Here is a 21216-nt window from a genome sequence, read left to right as displayed (position 1 = left end):
TTAAGTACAAGTCTTTTTTAGAACTTTTCTGTTAGTCAATAAATCTATATTCTTAATATTATTATTATTATTATTAATACGCTGCTGAAATAATTTATTTTACACTTACGACTGACCCGGAAATGGCCAACCACTTTTGACTTTTAAATAAAGAGAAACCTCAGAAAAACACTTATTTAAGTTATGTAGGTGAAGAAAGCGTGCTCCAACTCAAAGATTCAGTCCTAGACAACAACTTCATCATCTTGGTCAGGTTAACAGTACTGATTTAACTCTAACATGAACAGTAATAAATAAATATATAGGCTAAGAAAAACGTGTGTGTAAAGTGGCTTGCACATCTTGCATGTGCAACATTCCTTCTCACAACTAATTTTGACTTACGTTGACCTAGAAAGTGACAAAGAAACGTTGTCGTCCCTGAAATCATCGACGTCAATACCCATTTCGTATACCGGTAAAAATAACAGTTGTAGAAACTAGAAAGTATGGACGTTTGCTAGAGTCAGCCCCTAATTAGTCAAGAAATGTATTCATTCTTGATTATTGTTGTTGTGGTCTTGGTTAAAAATGTTTACACACAAGGTGCTATCGGTAAGTTTATCTTCCTTATGTTTACAACTATGGTTAACACAAAGTTTGTAGTTAATGTATATTAGGTAAGATATTAATTCCTTTTACAGGAGACCCTTGTACCGTTAAAGCATCTAACTCTCCAGGACGCTGCAAACTATTAACACAATGTGGGGAGATTCGGGATGAAATCGTGTTTAATCAGAAACTGCCTCAAATTTGTGGCTTCCAGGAAACACAACCCATAGTTTGTTGCCCTATAACTCGTCGACCAGGTTACATTAGCGAAAAAAGTACGTAAAAAAGCAAACCACGTGTACTTACAAACTAAAACAAAATCAAATTACGTTTCAGAATGCAGAGAATATGCTTCATACACAAAAGAGAATCGACTATGTGGACACAACATCGCAAAGCGTGTGATTAATGGAAGACCGGCTGGAAGAGTCGAGTTTCCGCATATGGCGCTGTTGGCAATAAGCGGAGCTGGTTCTCTTCGGTGGTTGTGTGGAGGATCACTGATTAGTGAACGATACGTGTTGACAGCAGGGCGGTGTTTGGCTTTCGGAGATATGTAAGTTTTGAAGGAATTATTTAGTTTAAATAAATAAAGAGTCTGTTTCAGCGATGAACCAAATTTAGTGCTATTCGGGATCACAAGTTTTAATGACCCTAACCACATGCAAAAATTAAGAATTGGCAATAACTTAATACATCCAGGATTCAACAGAACGCATCACAATCACGACATAGGACTAATACTACTGCATGAACCAGTAGAAATTAATTCGTATGTGCGTCCGGCTTGTCTTAATACACACTTTGACATTCCTGCCACCAAAGTTATGGCTACTGGATGGGGTAGTCGAGAATATGCAGTAGGTGTCAGTGAAGAGTTGTTCAGCGCAACACTAGATGTAGCAGAATATAAGATTTGTAATAAGAGTGACGCAAACACAAGGAGGCGAAAAAGAGGATTGAATGACATACACATTTGTACAGGACAGGGTAACGGACAAAAGGATACTTGTCAGGTTAGTTAACGGATCATATTCATTAAGTTATTTCTACTTCTTTTATACTAGTATAAGCTAGAGCGTCTTGATGTAATTATCACAAGAAAGAACCACCATATTGTTAATAAATAAACCCATACGCCGCCCCGGTACGACGCCTATTGGTAAAGCGGAAGTCGCGATGGGTATTCCAGAAAGACCTCGATCACGAAAACTCTAGAAGGAGAGTATGCGTTTAAACAGAGGCCAGCTTCAGGAACGAGTCAGTCTCAGCCAACGAGTAATTCATTGTATCAAATCGCATTCACAGCAGTAGATAATAGCAATCTGAAGCTCAAGTGCTTATTTATTTATATTTATACATCGAAAGAATGTCACGTAGAAATTAGTTTGATTTGAATGAGTTTGTCTTCTCAAAAGACAACTAAAATTATTGACAATCCAACAAAATGTTGTGAATATTATAATTCTTATTTTATCACAACGCACAATCGCAGTACCGCAAAATGTTTTTTCGAAAATTTGAATGTTTAGCGAAAAACTGAAAGCGGATTCATACACTACAAGTATATTGAGTATATTTTTGTTTACAATATTTGCTTCGCCTACGCTCGGGAAGTAAAAATATAGTTTGTTAAAACATATTTATAGGATATATACGTTAAAACAATATATATATCTAAGGAGTGAGAAAAGTCCAGTCGAAATAAGTTTCGACCAATTTCTCTAGTTCGTAGTGTAATAAAAATTTTCTGAATTTTTAGGGTGATTCTGGTGGTGCACTGCAAATATATCACAACAAGGACCCTACGAGGTGTATGTATGATATTGTGGGAGTGACTTCGTTTCGAAAAGGATGTTCTCGTGCTCCCTCTGTACACACTAGAGTGTCTGAGTACATTAAGTGGATTGAAGATATAGTTTGGCCAGAGAACAGTGAATAAAATCGGTTATTTTAAGTTGTAGAATTGTGATACAATAATTTCCTAAGTTAAAACAACAAACAAATAAAAAAATTTAGCTAGTAACAGCCTAGGTTCTATTAATTCTCATTCCCATTGTACAAAAGAACATATAATTAACCACGCCCACCCACCCCGCCTCCATTTCAGTGATTCATTTTATTTACTCGCAATGAAAGCTGAATCTTATAGTAAAGAAAAATAAAGTCGTCTTGCTAAGATAAAACTGATTTTGGCAAATCACATTCGTTCTAAAAAATTAGAGGGTGGGTGGGTGGGACTAGCTCTTGGCCAGATAAGAGTGGACAATATTAAGAGTGGTCACTAGAATGGAGAGGGGGTGGGTGGGCGGGGCAGCTGCTTGCTAATAACACTCCGTAGAAAAAAGCTAAAATCAGCCCCATCCATTTCCTTTCTCCATCTCGCTGACTTACTGTAAATGGAAATTGAATTCTATTTTTTATTTTATTGTTACTATTTTTTTATTTTTTTTTTTAATGAGTACCGTCAGGGTTTACACGTTAATCATAAAAATCATGTAAAGTAAACAATGAGGTGGAGCTTGTAGGAAACGTCGTTCCTGCATTCACCCGACGTAATTACCCAAGTAGTACTAAAGTAGTAGAGAGCGTGAGCTGTATTCTCCGGTGTACGTTTAACACTAAAGAAATGTATAATTTCCTGATTGTAGTTATTGTGATCTTGGTTAAAAATGTTTACACACAAACTATTGTCGGTAAGTTTTTGTTGTTTCTGCAACAACCTTCCGCCAATGTTTTTTGAGTAGTCTCAAATCATCAACAACTTTCGCAGATACTGAAGGCCTTCCAGGAGATTTCCCTTTGTTGACACTATCAGTTCGAGCAAATATGTTGATTACATCTCTAATGTGAGCCTCTAACGATGTTTCTTAAATTTGCAAAGCAGGGTATTTGGTCAGATATTCTTGCTTACTAGCGTTTATAAATACAAAAACTCTCCGTTTTCGAATTATCCAATAGTTTTGAATACGACTGTTTTATTGTTTTAAATGGCAGGTTACAAATAACATTAGTGAAAAGCGAGAACTGTCATATTGAGGCATTGTTTCAACAAAGCGGGATTTTTGAACTCCATGGCTAACTACGCCCTTAGAATCATTTATAAAAATTTTGTATAAGGTAAATACATAACACTGGTCAACAAAATTTAATTTTTTCTCTCTAACTTTGACATAATTGTAATTTTTTCGTTTAATTTGTCTCTGTGTTTGTAACAAAGAGCATAAATCTTATAACTTAGCTCAATTAAAAAATATATGCATATTTGATGTTAGAAACACAAAATCAGGTAAAACAATTTAATTTTTGTATCTTTAACGGCAAAAAGTGTAGTATTAACAAAAGAACAACCATAAATAAGAAAAAAACAACGAATGTAGTTAAAAAAAACGAAAAAAACAAAAGAAACAGCTAAGACCGACGTTTTTTCGGTTGCCTTCTATAGATTTCATTGGAGATCTCTCGCTTGATGGTCCCGCAGTATTCTGCGAGCATTTAGGTGTTCCATCGATCTTGGTAACGTTTTTCTATCGACAAAATGCCCAGATGGAAACGTTCTCCATGTTGGTCACTCACGTCGTCACAATTTTTGGGGAAAAAATCAAGGTGCGAATGCATAAAAAGCACTTTTAAGAATATGTTAATTTTAAATTTTTTATATGATGATAACATGTTTTGTACTTACTAAACGTAGTTTTTTTATTGTTTCCCAAGAAGTTTGTAGCAATTTGACAACAAAAAAATACACCTTTTAGAAAGTTTCCTATTACTTAATAGTACGATTTTTGTATTTTTCAAAGGATAATATTTTAAGATTACTTTTAAATGAGAGCTAAGTTTTGGTTTAGCCCCTTATAATATCATTTAAAATTGCTAATTAAATAATAATTGGCTGCTATAATAAAAGTTAGAGTTTAGCTGTTGACCAGTGTAATTTATAGTAAACACATATTGTTATATATATATATTAATCAAGTTACAATATTAAAAACAAAGACATTATTATTACTATGTTTTAGAATAATTTTCAATTATGACATTTTCAATGAAATAAAGAATAATATAAAAAAATATCTGGTGATAAGTTCTTGTATTGAAGAATGTAAATTTCGTTTAATTAAAGTTCTTGAACGATTACATACATATAATCTGACTCTGAATCGAGAAAAATGTCAATTTTTCAAGAAGAGAATTCAATATTTGAGTCATGTCATTTCAGAAAAAAGACTCGAGAAATCTGAAGATAAAATTAAAGCGATCATAGAAGCACCAAGGCCGAACTCTTTAGAAGAACTTCAACGTTTTCTTGGATGGTGATGTATTATACAAAATTTATTCCCAATGCATTCAGCATGTTATATATATCCATTAAACCGTCTGTTAAGGAAAGATAGAAATTTTAAATGGTCTATCGAATGTGAAACAGCGTTCAAAAAAACCAAAGCTAAAATAGCCAGTGAACGAGTTTTCATATCTTTTACATCTGATTTAGACATAATGGATGGACTTTCAGGTGTTTTGTCACTCCGTTTTCCAGACGGATCTGAAAGAGCAGTTGTTTTTGCATCCAGATCGTTGACAAAAGCTGAACGTAGTTATAGTCAATTAGATAAAGAGGCAACAGCCATTTTTTGGAGTTTCAAAAGATTTTTTCATTATATTTATGGAAGGAAATTTATTCTAATTGTGGATAATAAACCACTGAGTATTATTTTAAATCTTCAATAACAACTTCCAGCTTTATCTGCAACCAGAATGTTAAGATATGCACAATTTTTATCCGGTTTCAATTATTCCATAGAATGTCGAAAATCCGGTGAACATGTAAATGTTGATTATTTCTCCAGAAGTCCATTGAAATTACCACCAAAAGAAGAAGAAAAAACTGATGATGAAAACGTGTTAAGTACGATTTTAATTAATCAGATTAGTACGGAAACAGTCACAGCTCATGAAATTGAAAAAGAAACAAGACAGGAATTATGTAAAACGAAGAAAGAAATTCTAAATGGAACCAGAAGAGATCTAGAATTTTCACTGCACGATGGAGTAATACTTAGAGGACATCGTGTGATAATTTCAAAAAAATTACAACACATTATTCTACAAGAACTTCATTCGACACATCTAGGTATGGTTAAAATGAAATATCTAGCAAGAAACTATTGCTACTGAACCGGCATCGATTCTGATATCGAAAATATGGTTAAAAGTTGTCAAGCTTGTTGCGATGTTAAGAAAAATCCTACTAAGCTATCGATTCATCAATGGGAAATACCAGAAAAGAATCGCCAACGTGTACATACGAATTATGCAGGCCCATTTTGCAACCATCATTTTCTAATTCTTGTTGATGCCAAATCCAAATGGCCAGAAACAATTATGGTTAAAAATTCTCTTACATCAGCAAGCACCATGTATCATTTACGAGAAATCTTTAGACGGTATGGATTACCAGAAATATTAGTTAGTGACAATGCAACCATCTTCAAATCAAATGAACTTAGAGCATTGTGTAAACGGAATGGTATTAAATAACGGATGGTTGCACCAGGACATCCAGCCACAAATGGTCAAGCAGAATGATACTGTCAAACATTAAAAACAAAATTTAAATGCATGATAAATGAACTCTTTTTTGAAAGAAATGTACGAACCAAATTAGATTTTATGAGATCAACTGAATCAACAAAAAAGAAAAAGAAATCGAGTTTCGAGAAACATTTTCAAGTGGGCGATAGAGTTCAATCCAGAAATTATTCAAGAGATCGATTCTGGAAGTATGGAATAATTACAAAATGTATGGGTAATCTACACTGTTTAGTAGAACTAGATGATGGTTATGTAATTAAGCGTCATTACAATCAACTTCTTTCCTGTAATGTGGAGAAGAAAATGAATATCAACACTGAAACAGGTTTTGGCACTACCTTGGGTCTAGAAGTTGATTGTAAGAATTCTCCAAACACCAACATTCTGATTCAATCAACAGAAAACACACTAAATCAAGAGCTCATTCCAGATCAACTTGAACAACAATTAATGGGTCTAGCGATACTAGAATTATGAAACCAGTTCGGAGATTAATTTTGTAATCTAAATATTTTACTGATTTGAACTATGAAATTAGGGAGGCAAGACTGTTATATATATTAATCAAGTTACAATGTTAAAAACAAAGACATTATTATTATTATGTTTTAGAATATTTTTCAATTATGACATTTTCAATGAAATAAAGAATAATGTAAAAAATATCTAAACTGTTAAATACACAACATATATGATAAAAAAACACGTTTGTAAAGTGGCTTGCTCGTCTTGAATTTTTCACCAATATTTCTCACAACCAATCATTATCACGTGCGTTGAACCTGTTTACCTACAAGGTGAAGAGCACGCGTTGTCCTCTCTGGAATCGCCCGACGTAAATTCCTATTTTACATGCTGTTAAAACTACTAAAGTAGTAGAGATCTGTATGCTCCAGTGTACACAGTAACGAAATGCATAAATTCCTGATTATTATTGTTAATGTGATCTTGGTTAAAAATATTTATCCACAACGTATTATTGGTAAGTCTGTAGCTCTGTTTAATATGGTTACATCTTTTTTTTTCTCATTTTGGAAAAAAAATTATATTTATTATTGGGAACTAAGGGAGAAATTTGGTAATGATATTTTTTAGAAATGTTAAACTATGTCATTTCTTCATTTGTTCTTACAGGAAACTCTTGCACTCATGAACGATCTAACTCTCCAGGAGTGTGTAAACTATTAACACATTGTAAGAGAATTCGAGATGAAGTAGTGTTTTCCTACGAACTGCCTCAAACTTGTGGTTTCCAAGGCACCCAACCCATAGTCTGTTGCCCAAACCCTCGACAACCAGGTTCCATAAGCGAAACTAGTATGTAAAAACAAACTTCAAAATCAAACCGAAATCAAATTGCGTTTAAGAATGTCGAGAATATAGTTCGCACACAAAAGAAGAACAGCTATGTGGACACAATATTGTAAAACGTGTCCTTGGAGGAATACCAATTGGCAGAACTGAGTTCCCCCATATGGCGATGATAGGATTTCAGACCGGAAGTTCTGACAATTTACGGTGGTTATGTGAAGGATCTCTTATCAGCGAACAATATATTTTGACAGCAGCAGATTGTTTGATTTCCGAAACAGAGTAAGTGGCTAGATATACGAGTACAATTTTTTAATTTCCCACCTCTATGACTAAGCTGAATCTGTTAAGTAAAATTAGCAAAATTTCAAGATAATGTACACGGTTATAATAAAGTAATGCACAAAATTCATAAAAAGCGCAGCACTTGTTTTTGAACAAATGCAAAAACATCAAGCTTTTTATTTTACTCTCCATCTTTTGACATAAGACAAAAAAATATATAGCGTTTCATTTAAAAAAATCTTGACTTTCTTGGTACTCCGATTTGGTGCCCGACAATCTATTCTATCTCTCACACTCGGCTACAATTTGAGCTAATCCATATTTAAGCATCTCTCTGTTTTAGTGGTGAACCAACAGTGGTGTTGTTAGGGGTCACTAATCTTAATGACACTAACAAACGACAGGAAATAAAAATTGTCACCAATGTAGTACATCCAGAATACAAAAATGTATCCCGTTATCACGACATAGGACTAGTAAAACTTGAAAAACCAATAGAAATGAGTTCCTACGTGCGTCCGGCATGTCTTAATACACACTTTGACAGTCCTGTTGGAGCAGCTGTTGCCACTGGATGGGGTCTTACACATTATGCAGAAAATAACAGTGAACATTTACTCAAAGTAACACTAGATATTGCAAAATATGATCTCTGTAAAAAGAATTATGAAGTCACTAGTAATCTAAGTAGAGGAATCATAAATGATATGCATATATGCACAGGGAGAGATGAAGATCGAACGGGTATTTGTCAGGTTAGTAAAATGGTCATTTTCACGTAGTTGTATAGTTACTGTAGTGCATGAACATAAGTAAAAATAACTTGTGTGTGAAGTCTTTTGGAGTGGAGAATTGTCCCCTGAAGATATTCATCAAACGAAACTAGTTGGGAAAACGAAGATGGAAATCATAATTATTTATTATTTGTGAAAATGAGCCCTTGTTATCTTTAGTTGAATGCGAATGCTTCTTAATTTTTAGACTTGTGCTGGTGGTCCGCTGCAAATATATCACAATAACGATCCCACTTTATGTATGTACGACATAGTTGGCGTGACTTCGTTTGGTAGAGGATGTTCCATAAACACTCGAGTATCTCACTACATTAAGTGGATTGAAGATGTAGTTTGGCCTGAGAGTGGTCAATAAAATCGGTTATTTTAAATGAGACCTTGTATTGCAATCATCACTCCATTCGGAAATAATTGACAAATAAAACTTTTCTCGTTTTCCCATTGATTATTTTTTCACTCTTCCCTTTTTATAGTAATCAGTATGTTAAGATTTCGTAGATTTTTTTTTCCTAAATGCACGTCGATGTACAAACCAGTCAATTTTATCAAATTAAAATTTGTTTCGCAATTTTAAGACTCAAAACGCACTTTATTACACCTTCTTCACGGACTAAAATACAGAAGTATAGCCAAACATATATACAGGTTACCGCATCCAAGTTTGGACATAGGGAATTAACATGGGAAATCGGTTTTTATTTTGTAAGATCTCCCGAGATTACTTTAAAGCTATGACTGAGTAGTGCATTTGTGGAGGTAAAGAAGGGCTATCGACCAGTGTTTTTTTCAAATCGTTGCATCGCGCTCGTTCACTGTAAAAAGGCTTTAAAACTCGTATTTTGAAAATTGCGCTCGGCCCCATTTGTCTCGAAACGTTTCGTCTTAGTTCGACACAAGTAGGCTTCGGATTTTAGGTCCTTAAAAAATGAATAAAAGGAGATATTTTAGGTCCCAAAATTGACGAATTAGGGTATAAAAATCTTAGTTTAGGTTAAAAACCTGGAGGAAAAATTTTTGTTCAACGAAAAAGCATACATCAAGAAAATATATATTTAAAAAAAAACATTAAACAAAACATTATACAAACAAACATTTTGTCTAACAAACAAAAAAATGATTAAATAAACAAACGATCTATAGTTACGTCCACTAATTCTAAGTTATCGCAAAAAAATGGAGATCAAATTAAAGCAAGTCGCATTAAAAAAAATATATATATTAATTCAGGTATTTAAAATGAGTTACAAAAGCAAACTGCATATTTCTCTAAATTTTTGATTGTAAATTTACACCTTTGATCGCTTAAAACACTTTTTAGTTTTGAAAACGTGCGTTCCACATCACAAGAAGTGATAGGTGCAAAATTAAATATTGAACAATCTACGTTTTCATTTTTGTATGTATTGTTGGTAGCATTTCCATTACCGCAAATTATGTTAATTACTGAACATATAAAATCGTATCCTGGATTCTTTTTTAATAGAGAACATAATTTTTAGAACGCCATTTTCCCCACCTTTCCTGGTGTGTTTTTTAAAGATGTATACACTTTTTCCACAATTTCCATACTTTGGTTTAATTTTAAACCCATAGTTTCTAATTGTTCGATTGCATCAGCAATAATTTTAAAGTGAGTTTTAATACAAAAGAGTACATTTTTAACGTTTGCTATATTCAGGAATTCTTGAGCTTTTTTAATGTTTGTGCGTCTGTGGCTTCAAATGACATTAAAACCTAAAAATATTCAATCTAAGAATGATAGTAAAAAAACATTATATATTTACTGACTTGTTTTAAAACATTAAAGTGTTCTGCAAAAACAATGCTGCTTGAATCCAAGTGCCCCACCTGGTTAATACAGGTTCAGGTGGGAGAGGTCTATTTGGTAAACTGTTTTTATAAAACTCTATTCTTGTTGGTGGTTTTAAAAAGATTTTCTTAACATTGTTAACTATCCCATTGGAATCTGGATAATTAAGTATAATTGTTTCAGACACTAAATGTAACCCATACATGTTAAAAGTGTGTTATATTTTCATAAACAAATTATGCTTATAGGGAATACATATGAAATGTTGAAAATCGTCTTCAAGATGAGCCTGCGAAATTTTGGGAATTTGTTCAAAGCAAGAAGAGTACCACAAGAATCCCTGCTACAGTGACTTATAATGAGTGCGCACTTGACAGTCCTAGTCTCATTGTGAATGCGTTTGCCGATTACTTCAGTTCAGTATATATTGATTCGCAGTCTAATGTTAAATTCAATGAACATCAAGTTGGTAGTAGTGTATCTATTTTGCACATTTCTGAGAATGATGTTTATTTTGTATTAAAAAACTTAAAAAACTCTTTTACTATGGGTCCCGATGGGGCACCGAGTTTTTTATTGAGGGATTGTGCAAGCATATTTGTCCAGCCTTTGGTGTACTTATATAATCAAATTATTAAAACCGGTATTTTTCCAACATATTGGAAAAGAGCAACAATTTGTCCTGTGTTTAAGAAAGGAGACAAATCAGATGTGACTAACTACAGACCAATCTCTCTGATAGATAATTTTGCAAAAGCATTTGAAAGTATATTATATAAATACATCTACGCTGATGTAAAAATGTACATTAGTCCTTCGCAACATGGATTTATGGAAAAACGCTCTGCGGTCACAAACTTAGCCTGCTTCAGTCAATTTACTAGTGAAGCCGTTGACAACAAGCAACAGGTCGACACTATATACCTGGATTTTCGGAAGGCGTTTGATCAAATTGATCATTATGTATTACTCCAAAAATTAAGTAACTTTGGTTTTTCTGGTAGCTTATTAAAACTCTTGGAATCGTATCTGCTAAATAGAGTACAATGTGTGCAGTACCGCGGTTACAAATCGAAAAATATCGTTCCTTCGTCCGGAGTAACCCAGGGGTCCAACTTGGGACCGCTCTTATTTTTTTTGTTTGTTAATAATATCACACAGGTTGTCTCAACGGGTAACTTATTGTTTGCTGATGATTTCAAGATCTACAGAGTTATCAAATCCCTTGATGATTGCGTTGCTCTCCAAAATGACCTTGATAATGTTTATCAATGGTGTCTGCTTAATCGTTTATTTTTGAATACCATCAAATGTTTATTGGTAACGTATACCCGGAAATTGTACCCAATTTGTTTTCAATATAGCATAAATAATGAAACATTACGACGAGAAAACTCTGTATTAGAACTAGGAATAATGTTTGATTCTGCTCTAACGTTTGTACCGCACATTGGAAATACGATTTCAAAAGCCTATAAAATTTTAGGATTCATTTACCGAAACAGCAAAGAGTTTAATAAAACACAAACCCTTAAAACCCTGTTTATTGCACTTGTCAGATCTAGGTTGGAGTATGGCTCAATCATTTGGCACACCACATATCAAGTCCATGTTAGCAATATTGAATCTATACAGAGAATGTTTTTAAAATATCTGGCCTATCGTGAAGATCATGTGTATCCTGTGAGAGGGTATCCGCAATTACAGCTGTTAAGTAGATTTAACTTCTCCTCTCTAAATACGAGAAGACTAATTTTGGGTGTGAGATTCATTTTAAATTTGATTAATTATAAGGTTGATTGCGCTTGGTTGCTTGGTAAAATAAATTTTCTTACACCGAAATTTAATGTTCGCCAACACAAACTATTTTATTGTCCCCCTTGTAAGAGTAATTTACTTCAAATATCTCCGATTGTTGCTATGTGCACAGTGTACAACAAAATATCCAAGGACTGTGATCTTTCTGCTAAAAATGCTAGCATTGCTGCATGTATTACTGCTGAATATGGTGCTTAGTGTATTTCTAGTATTATCTTTAATAATCTACAAACTAAAATTTTGTCTTTTTTTTGACATGCCTAATTTAATAACTTTTTCACATTCTTTTCCTTTTTTTCACTTTCCCTATAAAGTGGGTTATCCCGTTGGGAAAGTTGCGTTTAATAATAATATTAATAATAATAATAATAATAAAACACCTTCAAATTAGTACCAGTTTTGATCATGTGTGAAGCACCATCTGATACAAACCATTTAACTTTTTTGTGTTCAGTTCCTTTTGGCCACAATAAAGCTACAAATTAACAATTAAATAAATTATAATAATTTCAATGCTTAAAATTATTATCAATAGCACACCCAATGATTCGTTTATAAATCTCGAGATTGTGTTGCTATTAGTTTTATCAAGCTGCTTCAAAACTAGTAGAAATGGACGGCCAACTTCTTCAGAAAATAACTTTCCAATTACTAAATGGGCTATGTATCCTCCTAATCTGTCCGTCGTCTCATCGACGCTTATCCATATATCATTATTGCCAATAGAATTTCTAATTTGTTTAATTACCTGTAAATTATAAAATTTATGTTAAAAAGTTTTTAATAAAAATTCTAGTGCTCACCATATCGTAATCTTTTGGTAAATATTTTTTTCTCAGAGTGCTTTCTGAGGGTAAATGCCTTCCTGTATATTTGTGCATAAAATTTTTAAACTCAGGACAACTAACTTTATTCCATGGAATATTTATTGCGGTAAATGCCCTACATAAATCTGTGCAAAATTACGTAAAATCATTGTCGGACCTAATGTTTAATGATGTCTGTTTGCTGGATTTATTTTCGTTCTTTTTATGTGCATAGCCACTGCAGTGTTGTTCAAAGTGTGACTTTTTTTCGCACTTAAACTAGCAAACAAAAATGTGAACATAATTCAAGCTTTAGTATTTTAAATGTTTACTTACAACTTTTCCACACACTTTGCAGAATAACTCATTGTCTTTGGTTGAAGAAGGAAATTGAAAATTAGTGTCCAAATTATTCCCTAACCATAATTTGATTTTATCTTTCATGGATGATTTTACCTTAGGCATTTTGAGGATTCTTTACTGTATGTACAAAAATCAAAACCGGCCCCAGCACACTCACTAACACGCAAAGACACTCAGTGTCACTAACAATAAACATCTAAAATAAATATAATTTCATAATGTCTATATCGGTTCTGCACGCTTCTTGTGCTTCAGGAGTGTTCATCCCAGGTCTACTTGATGCTCAAAGTTTGGAATACATGGATCAAGAGACAAAGGGCAAACTATATGTTTTTATAGCTGTTTGAATAATATCTAAAAGGAAACCGTCCTCAGGTCAACAATGAACTGTAATGAAGTGTACCCAATTAAAAATAAATGACGAATTCTGTATATTTAGATGATCTTGGAATTTTTTTTTTTTTTTTATTAAATGAAATATGGAATTCTTTACTCAAAAATTTGAAGTAGGTACACGAATGTAAGATACTCGCAAGGATCTTGAAAGTGGAAGAATTTTCTCAAAAAATAATTTTTGCTGCAACAATAGGATTTTTATTCAAATCTTTTCTAAGTATATAATTTGAAAAACTGTCGGTGGGTTTTCGCTTGCCAGAAGATGAAGTTTTCAAATTTTCGTCTTCAGTGACGGCAATTTTCTCTGCAGTTTTCTTTCCTACAAAATTGTTTTAATTAAGAAATATATATTTAAAAATCACTTTTGTCTAAAAACATCCTGAATCGCGTATACTTGGCACCTATAATGGGCTAACAGGTATCAATACTTAATATATTAAAAAAAAAAAAAACAGAAATACTGATAATACCTTAATCTTGCATTATCAAATGGTCCTATAAAACTGTGGGAAAGCAGAGAAAAATGTTGTGCCTCGGTGGGAGTCGAACCCACGTCTCCAAGCATTCCGGGCTGGTATGCTGACCACTGCACCACAAGACAACTTATCTTTGCTCTGCTTACCCATGTGTTATTGTGCCGCTACAGTACTCCCCCCCCCCAGCGACACAGCGCGCGGTCGTGCTGGGGTGCGAAGGAGATAGATGCTGGCGTCGCCCCTACCACTCTTACGGTCGTTATTCGAACCCTGGCGGTGCTGCGGGCCCCGAACACAGCGGGCACAGGGCGGTGGCAGAAGGATGTTGCGTGCGCGTTGCCTGTCGGAGGTCACCAATGTGGGAAAGCAAAGAAAAATGTTGTGCCTCGGTGGGATTCGAACCCACGTCTCCAAGCATTCAGGGCTGGTATGCTGACCACTGCACCACAAGACAACTTATCTTTGCTCTGCTTACCCATGTGTTATTGTGCCGCTACAAAACTAACAAGTGTCCACCACTTTAGTAATTTTCACATTTAGCTGTCAGATGTTAACAGTGGCGTCTCATGTGACACATTTATTAAAATTCGTTAGCAATTTCATGAACAACACGATTACCAATAAATAAATAAGCGAAACTAACCGGTTATGTAAAAAAGGAGCGAAACGTTGACTTAACGACAAACGCTTGTTCGTTGATCTTTTGACTCATTCCTTCGAGAATGCGTAATATTTACATGTTTTTAACTCTCACATAAACAGTAATAACTAATAAATATATACGTATGCTGAGAACAACACGTGTGTAAAGTGGCTTGCTTGTCTTGGATATTTCACCAATAATTCTTACAACCAATCATTATCACTAGCGATGACCCTGGTAATCTACAAGGTGAGGAGAAACCATTGTCCTCTCTGAAATGTCTCGATGTAAATACCCATTTTTCATGTTGATAAAATTAGCACTAAACTAGTGGAGAGTACGAGCTGTATGCTCCAGTGTACGTAGTATTTAAACCATAAAGAAATGCTTAAATTTCTGATTATTGTTACCGTGATCTTGGTTAAAAATGTTTACGCACAAGGTATTATTGGTAAGTTTGTTTTTCTTGTGTCTGTCGCTCTGTTTATTTATTTTATTTACATTAATTTTGATAACGTTAAACTATGCCCACGTCGCCTCCTTTTTAACTCATTTCAACTTCATTTGTTTTTGCAGGAAACTCCTGCTCCCTTGAACCGTCAAACTCTCCAGGAGTGTGCAAACTGTTAACACAATGTAAGGAGGTTCGAGACCAAGTGGTGTTTTCCCACAAACTACCTCAAACGTGCGGTTTCGAAGAAACCCAAGCTATAGTTTGCTGCCCAAAATCTCGTCAACCAGGTTACATAAGCCAAAACAGTACGTAAAAACAAATGTTGGTGTACATAGAAATTGAAACCTAAATCAAATTGCGTTTAAGAATGCAGAGAATACACTTCGCACACAAAAGAGGAACAATTATGTGGACACAATATTGTAAAGCGTATCGTTGGAGGAATACCGACTGGCAGAACAGAGTTCCCCCATATGGCGATATTGGGATTTCAGACCCGAGATTCTGACAATTTACAGTGGTTATGTGGAGGATCCCTTATCTGTGAACAATACATTTTGACAGCAGCACAATGTTTGACCTCCGGAGCAGTGTAAGTTTTGAAAGAATAATTTAGTTACAAATAATCGTTCAAGCAAAAAACACTTTTGTGTAGATATACGAGTACATTTTCCACACTTTCCGCGTCTGTAATTAACCTAAATCTATTTTGTAAAATTAGCAAAATTCACCATAAAACACCATATTGGCACAATGATCGAATCTGAGTAATGGAATGATATAAATTGATTAATCTCTCTCTTTTAGTGGTGAACCAAAAGTAGCGTTGTTAGGGGTCACTAATCTTAAAGACACTAACCACAAGCATGAAATAAAAATTGCAAAAATTGTAGTACATCCAGAATACAAAAATGTTTCCAACTATCACGACATAGGACTAGTTAAACTTGAAAAACCAATAGAAATGAGTTCGTATGTGCGTCCGGCATGCCTTAATACACACTTTGACATTCCTGTTGGAAAAGCTGTGGCTACTGGATGGGGTCTTACAGATTATGCAGGAGGCAGCAGTGAAGATTTGCTCAAAGTAACACTAGACATTGCAGAATATGAACTCTGTAATAAGACTTATCAAGTCACTAGGAAGCTAAGGCAAGGAATCATAAATGATATACATATTTGCACAGGGACAGGCAAAGAACAAAAAGACACTTGTCAGGTTAGTTAAAGCATAATTCTCACGTAGTTGTATATTTACGATTGTACATGTACACATATGTTTAACTAATGCATAGTGAAGGACTTTTTCATTGTTTTAAAATGTAGAATATGGGAATTTGTAAATGGTTCTGAATTTTTAGGGTGATGCTGGTGGTCCACTACAAATACATCACAATAACGACGCAACATTGTGTATGTACGACATAATTGGCGTGACTTCGTTTGGAAAAGGATGTTTTGGGGGTCCAAACGTAAACACACGAGTATCTCACTACATTAAATGGATTGAAGACGAAGTTTGGCCTGACAATAGTCAATAAAATTGGTTATTTTAATTACTACAATCTCCAGTCTATTTGGAAATGACTGACAAATAAAACTATTCTCGTTTTCACATCGATTTCCTTTTTTACCTTCGATTCTTATAACTGTAATATCTTCAGATTTAGTAAATTTTTCTTTTGACTAGAAAATAACGCAACATAACTCAAATACACGCCCACGAAGATTTAAAGTGTTTATTTTCTTTGTGCAAATAACGAACTTCTATTATCATTTAAAAACAATTTTAAATCATATTTGAAACGAAAATATGTGTAGTAACAAAGGAGCGAAACGTTGACTTAAAGACAAACGCTTGTTCCTTAATCCTAGGAACCACTCTTCCGAGAATGAGTAATATAAATATTCGAGTTTTATATAATAATAATCAGTGTTGGGCAGTATCTAGATATATTTTTGGGTATCTACTATCTGTATCTAGATAAAATCGAATTTAAGCACAAAATATCTGTATCTAGATACAAAATTAATGGCGCAGATACAGATACATTTTTTATTTTAATTTTTTTTCAGTAGTTATTAGTTGAGTTATACTAGTAGTAATTTTTGATACTTCATGTTGGTGATTTTGGTCACATAAACAAAAATAGAGGTAAGAGGTCCACTATTGGTGTTCTGTCACGGAAATTTTCATATTTTAAATACCATCATTTCCTACATTGTAGCCTTCAGTACTTATACATCTTTAAATATAATCCTGAGGGGTAATAAATCTAAGCCATAGTAAGATGGTATTTTAAAAACCATAAACCACAAATCACTATTCATTGCGTTTTATGCTTATCGGGGCAATGCATTTTATCTGTGTACCTGAGCAACCCGGGTCCGGTAGGCCCGCTGGTTGTATTTGTGTTATTAAAAAAGAGTAATTTTATAGTAAAAATATTTGTTTAAAGTATGTTATTATTTTTAGAAAATAATAATTGCGTATTACATGATTAATTTTTTCAATTAGCACAAATTAGTTCTGTAATCGACTAATCGAATGTTCAATACATACATTTCTCTCGCATAAATCGCATATTTATTTCTGTTTTATACCTTTATTTTTCAAACAAATGTAGCATCTTTTCCTGTTGCCACATGTCATTTCTTCACTTTTTCATTATTGGACCTAACGCGAAGCGGGCTTGGCAGGTCCGTTTTACCCTAGAACGTGCCGATTATGTTTAAGTGTAAATCTTGGGCAATAAAATTAACATTTTTACAACCCTCGGTAAAATAATTTATCGTGATATATTCTTAGAAATCATGAAACGAGATTAAAATAAAATGAGTTTCAACAAAAATCTGAAAATTTAAAGTTGCACTCTGGTGATTCCGGCCTGCCAGGCAGCCTTTGATCCTATAAAGGGTTTAAAAACCTTTCTAAGAAATTGTACTTATTTTGCCTTAAACGGAACCAGTAATTCTTCCTAAAATGTATATATATATACCTGCCGTACCGGGATAAACATGGTCATAAAAACATCGTAAGCCGATATTGAAGAATAATAATTTATGACAGGTTGCCGACAACAGACCTTCAGCACAGAATAATCATTTTCCGTATTGTTTTGAAATACTGATTTTAATGCTGGAGATAATTATTAGATATACTCAAACACAATTTGGACACTGTAGTATGGGAATAAAAACAAAAAACATTTTCTTTTTAAGCCACGTGATAAATATTGCACAATTTGCAAAGCGATGGCCTATTTGCAGGAAAAAAGAAAATATTTTTCAGTCTTGAATAACTATGCTACAGTAAAATGTTTATTTTTTAAATTTAATACCACAATGTCGTATTGTGCACCTGTGGAACGGGTGTTTAGTAGCGGAAACCAAATTCTGACGCCAAGAAGAAATAATTTAGGTGACAATACGTTCGAAATGTTGTTAATTTTAATAAATTCATTAAACAATACATAAAAAAAATACATAAACATGTCTTCAGTTATTTTATTCGCCAAAGCTTCAAAAAGTGTCTGTTTTCTTGTATCTGTTATCTAGATACATTTCGAAGAAATCGAAAACAATCTGTATCTAGATACTTTTATCTTCCATATATCTATATATGTATCTAGATATTTTTAAAAGTATCTGTCCCCAACACTGATAATTAATTGTTCTATTCTTTCTGCTTGCCCACTCGTTGCTTTAGTTCCCTTATCTTCCGTACTTCTTTCATCCAGTCCAGTCCCCTTCCATCCTCGTTAAGCATTTCTTCCCTACTTTTATCCGATTCTCTCAATCCTTCACATCCTCCCAGCATATGTTCTATTGTTTGTCTCTCTTTCCAATATATCCTACACCTTCTCTCACTAAACTTCTCTTCAAATCCAACCGCCCTTTTACTCGCTTCCAATCTATTTTCTCCCTTTTTGTTTCTTGTCTCACTATATACCCCAGCGTATATTTTTCCAATCTCAACTTTTAAGTATTTTTATTGCACTCTCTCTATTTCTTCATATTCCCTCCATCTCCTAATCTCAGCTCCGTACATAAATATACTTCTGATCATACTATCAAACATCGTCATTCTTCTCTTATAGTCATGTCCAAATCTTCTCTCTCCTATTTCCCATACAATTCCTATCACTTTGTTTGCTTTTCGGACCAATTATTGAATATGCGCTCTATCTGAGTTATTGATCTTTAATGTACACCCTAAGTACTGGAATTCTTTCACCTGTTCAATCTTCTTCCCTCTCCATGCCCTCTCTTCCTTCCCCTTTCTTACTTTCTTCCCAAACATCACCAATTTTGTTTTTCCACATTCACTTCCAATTCCTTTCTTGTACGTACTTCTCGAAACTTTTAATCATTGTTTTCATTTTTTCTCTTTTCTTTGCCACAATCACTAAATCATCTGCGTACGGCAACGACCACACTTTCTCTATGCCTACTACCACCCCTCCTGTGTGTGCTTTTCTGAACATTTCATCTACATCTCCTAGATAAGCTGCAAACAATGCGGGTCTGAGTGAGCATCCCTGTTTCACTCCTCTATTTGTATAAAAACTCTCGCTCTCTAGTCCACCCACTCTCACATTACTTCATATATTTCTTCCATTTTCCTTACCAGGTACGCATCTACTCCCTTTTTCCTTAAATACTCCTACATTTTCTCTCTATTCACGCTATCAAACGCTGCCTTGAAATCTATGAACAATGCGTACGTTCGTCCACCCTCTTTCCTTATTTTTCTTCCCACTAAATGCCGCAGGATGTACACATTGTTCATAGTATAGTACCTCTTCCGTTCCTAAACCTTACTTGACCGTCTGGTAACATACCCCTTGCTTTCATCTTCTTTCGTAAATTCTCATCTATAAAGAGCCGATTTCTGGGTTTAATGCTTTTTGTGAAAAATGTAAGCACTTCAAAACTATTTTATATCGGTAACTATGATACAATTTGGAGTCATTTGACAATTTTTTTTTATGCTTATTTGGTTTTTTTTTTCAATTTTATGCATATTAAAACGTATATGCTTATTTAATGCTTTTTTCGACGAATATGAGTTTTAATGCATATTTTGTTCAAATTCCGGCCTTGTTGGGATGACAAATACTTGTTAGTTAGCCGTATCGTATCGTATGCATTTTACCTGGACTTGACCATTGAAGTACACTTACTCAAGACCCTTTCTGTGAATAGGTTCCGGTCGTTTGGGTAATAAAATTTTATTATAGGATTGGAAAAATACTCCATAGATTTTATGACTTTAAATCCTTACTTCCGTTGATAATGAATTAAAGCTTTTAACCAGATGTTTTTTTCGGCATTTTGCGGCAAGACCGTTGAAAATTTTCTAGATAAAAAGATTATTGTACCCAACTACCTACCTTAAAATTTTTCTAATGGAAACTTTTAAGTAAATGAACCGTTTATTTCACAACCACCAGTCTATCGCATCTGTCGTAGTACAGTGTTATACGTGGTTCTCCCTTGTTACATGTTGAGTTCTTTTTGGTAATATTACTAATATTTTAAAAGAATGCCGAAAATAAAATCGACGCCGGATGAGTGGATAAGGGATTTTCCAGAATTAAAATTAGAAAACAACAAAATACTCTGTAGAGTTTGTGTGAAAACCGTAAGCACACTAATTTTTTTTTTAACTATTTTCCTTTGTTAATCCTGTATATGTATGTTGTATTAGATTCAAAGTGATACAAAATATAACGTGACACAACATGTCAGAACGACGCTTCATATAGAAAGGAAGAAAATGTTTGAAGCTTCTAAAATTAAACAGCAGACCATACATGAATCTGTTGCATCTACTTCCACAAAAGATGAGCAGTTTCAGTTTAATTTCGATTT

At 33.9% G+C, this 21216-nt stretch overlaps 3 protein-coding genes and 1 non-coding gene across 5 annotated transcripts; 3 read left to right on the top strand and 1 right to left on the bottom strand.

The window, feature by feature from the left end:
* Positions 1-256: 256 nt before the first annotated feature.
* LOC135128606 (serine protease snake-like) lies at positions 257-2617 on the top strand. Its single transcript, XM_064055525.1, has 5 exons — positions 257-594; positions 684-866; positions 928-1147; positions 1199-1607; positions 2354-2617. Exons 1-5 carry the CDS (start codon positions 528-530, stop codon positions 2531-2533), a joined length of 1059 nt encoding a protein of 352 aa, XP_063911595.1. The 5' UTR covers positions 257-527; the 3' UTR covers positions 2534-2617.
* A 4356-nt stretch (positions 2618-6973) lies between these two features.
* LOC135128607 (serine protease snake-like) lies at positions 6974-9016 on the top strand. 2 transcript variants are annotated; one of them, XM_064055526.1, is made up of 5 exons: positions 6974-7165; positions 7318-7500; positions 7551-7776; positions 8123-8534; positions 8761-9016. In XM_064055526.1, exons 1-5 carry the CDS (start codon positions 7096-7098, stop codon positions 8926-8928), a joined length of 1059 nt encoding a protein of 352 aa, XP_063911596.1. In that variant the 5' UTR covers positions 6974-7095; the 3' UTR covers positions 8929-9016. The 2 variants fall into 2 exon arrangements, with proteins under 2 accessions (XP_063911596.1, XP_063911597.1); XM_064055527.1 differs by lacking the exon at positions 8761-9016 and adding an exon at positions 8579-8740.
* Positions 9017-14623: 5607 nt separating this feature from the next.
* Trnas-uga (transfer RNA serine (anticodon UGA)) lies at positions 14624-14696 on the bottom strand. The gene has a single exon. It is a non-coding gene; the product is annotated as a tRNA-Ser (tRNA).
* A 325-nt stretch (positions 14697-15021) lies between these two features.
* LOC135128601 (serine protease snake-like) lies at positions 15022-16954 on the top strand. The gene is made up of 5 exons (XM_064055511.1): positions 15022-15336; positions 15462-15644; positions 15706-15931; positions 16147-16558; positions 16701-16954. Exons 1-5 carry the CDS (start codon positions 15270-15272, stop codon positions 16878-16880), a joined length of 1068 nt encoding a protein of 355 aa, XP_063911581.1. The 5' UTR covers positions 15022-15269; the 3' UTR covers positions 16881-16954.
* The last annotated feature ends 4262 nt before the right edge of the window (positions 16955-21216 follow it).

The sequence above is a fragment of the Zophobas morio genome, unplaced genomic scaffold (genome assembly GCF_036711695.1).
Source record: "Zophobas morio isolate AGI-343-1 ecotype UQ-CSIRO unplaced genomic scaffold, CSIRO_AGI_Zmor_V1 ptg000014l, whole genome shotgun sequence".
NCBI lineage: Eukaryota > Metazoa > Arthropoda > Insecta > Coleoptera > Tenebrionidae > Zophobas > Zophobas morio.
Note: the sequence above shows the minus strand (reverse complement) of the source record. Positions and strands in the feature narration are given on the sequence as shown.